We start from the raw sequence: 3,295 nt of genomic DNA on the forward strand, positions 1-3,295 counted from the left end.
AGAGAGAGAGAGAGAGAGAGAGAGAGAGAGAGAGAGAGAGAGAAGAAAAGGTGTGGGTGTTTGTGAACAGTCAGAACAGCTGACAATATGGGATTAGAGGAAAACCAAAGACCAGGCTGGGTATTCTGATGCCTGAGGCTTGTTTAACGGAGGATACTTGTGCTTTTTTAAGGACTCAGATACGTGATGAAGAGGCCAGAGGTAAACATAGTAACCGTAACTAGAAACAGAAGCCAGGGCAGCATGTAGTACGGATTTAAGTGGGGGAACACACAGGGCTGCTGAAGGTAAACTGAGAGATGAAGGAGTGCTAGAGGCTAGCATGACTTCTGCATTGCAGTGTTAAAGCCACACACACACACACACACACACACACACACACAGAGGGAGAGAAAGAGAGAGAGAGAGAGAGCAGAAACACTGGGTTATACACTTATACACACAGGGTTATGTGTAGTTTTTGAAATGCTTGTGCTGGACTGACCTGTGTAAAAAAAGAGGCGTAAGGGTGGTGGTTGTGTTTGTGTGGGCACAGAAGGGAAAGATACTCTCAGCATTCTTGAACTCTAATCTACCTCCACCTGACCTCACAAACCACCCTCCCACCCTGTGTCCCAGAATAGCCTCTGCATCTTCAGCTCTGCTAGGCTTGACACTGTCCCAATGCCAAGATCAATGTCCCAATGTTACTAAACGTAACGTGAACAACCTTGAATGGGTAAACTCGTTCGTGAACAGATGCATTCTAATCAGCAATGGTGTTAAACACCAAAAACTACAACTCCCATAATTCCACGCAACTTCCCAAACATCAACAAAAGTCTGTTTATTATCCATTTTTTGTTGAGAGCCCCCAAGTGGCAGAAAGTTACATATTAAACGTTTAACCAGAATATACGGTAATCGTTTTTTTTTAAACTGCATGCAAACGCACTGATTGATTTAATTCTATGTTTTACCACTTACTGTCAAGGCTAGGCCTGTGTGTGGGTGTGTGTGTGTGTGTGTGTGTGTGTGTTTGTGTGTGGGGTACCATCTCATTTCAGCTATGGGTGCTGTCTAACTCAGTCCCCCTTTCAGCCAGGGTGCATTCCTTTGCAGGTCAGACAGCCGCTGATGACATAACAGGGCTAGCAGGGAAATGATCCCACTTATTCAGGGTACATTTCAGGCTCATGGGACACCCTACCCCCCAGAACGCTTTACCCCTCCACCTAACACACCTATGACGCGTCAGTGTACAGCTAATACTTAGTAATACCGAGTAAAGATTAGTAAAATAATCTATGGATTGCTTTAATTCTATACAAGCACATCACATTGGCAGTCACCATGCTACTCTATGTAAGGGATAATGTAGAGACATTTTGTAGACCACCGGCCCTCGAGGGGTGGGGGAGTGATGAATGTTCACCCAGAAAAAGCAAAAAGCAAAAGACTGGCTTTTTGAAAGGTGAAGGCTACCGTAGCTGTAATACCTAACTTGGACTGCGTGGTGTAAGAGACTTGATTGCAATATACGATCTCAACACTAGATGGGAGAAAATCCTACACACTGGACCTTTAAATACGATTGTATTGCTTCCGCTAAAGAAAATAGTCTCTATGGTTGGAATCCTACGTCCATGGCAACATAAACTCTGTAGCGGTTTAATGCAACTCAGATTGGACAGATAGTCTAGCTAGCTGTCTGGATTTACCCTGCAGAGACCTGAGGACCAGGTTACCATAGTCCTCAGATTGGACAGATAGTCTAGCTAGCTGTCTGGATTTACCCTGCAGAGACCTGAGGACCAGGTAACCATAGTCCTCAGATTGGACAGATAGTCTAGCTAGCTGTCTGGATTTACCCTGCAGAGATCGGAGGACCAGGTAACCATAGTTCACCATTACGGCTCTTTATGAAGAGCAAAAAAGAACAAGCTAGAAAAACGATTATTTTGCACATTAGATTTTGCAAGTCCTGTGTTCTGAACGGAAGAAAAAAGTTCAAATGGGAAAAGTACTGTGGGAAATTTCACAGTTCACAGTGTTTTTACTGTTCATTTGTTGAACTTTTTCAAGTTTTTTAAGATCAATAATTGCAACATCTTTCCAAAGGTCAATGAGTCATCGTCTTAAATAATCGTGATTTCAATATGAGGTTAGTGGGTTAGGCTTCTATGACCAATATAATCGTGATTAGGATTATTTCCATAATGGAGCAGCCCTACATAGACAGTGGAGACTTTCATCTCCCCATACACATCTCTGGACAAAGATTTGCTACATGGGGTCCATGGGCACCTGTCACTTTGGCGGTCTTTGGTGAAGAAAGATGAGCTGGAAACTGAACTGTCTCAAGATGATTGACCAGTCCATCTTTCCTTCAGCTTAGTCTACAACAAGATTCTTCTTCATGAAATTACCATTAAGCTGTATTTTCATTTCTGAAGCTTAGCTGTAGCCTCGCCCAAGTTGGCCACATTAGCCTGAACAACAACAACACAGGGCGGGGAGCATGGGAAGACTCCCTTTGCCTGCTTAACAAGAACGGCTCAAAGATCACTGTGTGATTTCCATAGTGCACTGTAGTGTAGGGTGGGGGAGGACTCTCCTATGTAATGGAGGAGCTGGTGCTCTCCATGCCTGCTAAGAGTGAGAATAGAGCAGGAAAAGAGGGTGAAGGTGAGGAGAGAAAAAAACTACACAAGTGGAAGAGGGGGAGAGAGAGAAAGAGAGAGAAGTCACTACTACTGACAAACGTGCGTGCACACACACATGCACGCCAAAAACACAGGGAACTCCCCTCCCCCACTACTCACACATCCCCACCAACACGCCATGCGGGAACAACAGAGACTGGAGGAGCTTGTACACACTGGGTTGAGTGGCTTCACATACATACATACATACATACATACATGAATGACCGACCTACATTTCACAACCAAATATAACTTATGTTAACTTATAACTTATATTAAAATGTAGTGGCACCTAAGCACGTTCAGACATGGTCAGAGCTGGAAGCAGGTGTTCTTGCAGCACTCCACATCCTGCTCCGTTCAGTGCATGGTGACAACGGAAGAACACTCCAGATTAGTCACGTTGGTCGAGCCCATCAGGCGTAATCCTGGCCAACAGCCTAAAGGAAATATTTAAAAGGTCCCATGACAGGATGCTCTTTGGAGGCTTTTATATAGACCTTAGTGGTCCCCTAATACTGTATCTGAAATCTCTTTTATATAAACCTTAGTGGTCCCCTAATACTGTATCTGAAGTCTCTTTATATAGACCTTAGTGGTCCCCTAAT

General features: G+C 44.1%; 1 protein-coding gene across 1 annotated transcript in view; it reads right to left on the reverse strand.

Annotated features, from left to right (window-relative positions):
* The window catches only part of mxd1 (MAX dimerization protein 1), a 15,467-nt gene that overhangs the window by 7,306 nt on the left and 4,866 nt on the right, over positions 1–3,295 (reverse strand). Inside the window, exon 3 of the mRNA XM_034871641.1 lies at positions 2,229–2,250. Coding sequence (XP_034727532.1) covers positions 2,229–2,250 — 22 coding nt within the window. The remainder of the gene's footprint in view (positions 1–2,228; positions 2,251–3,295) is intronic.

Source organism: Etheostoma cragini, chromosome 5 (assembly GCF_013103735.1).
Source record: "Etheostoma cragini isolate CJK2018 chromosome 5, CSU_Ecrag_1.0, whole genome shotgun sequence".
NCBI classification, from domain to species: domain Eukaryota; kingdom Metazoa; phylum Chordata; class Actinopteri; order Perciformes; family Percidae; genus Etheostoma; species Etheostoma cragini.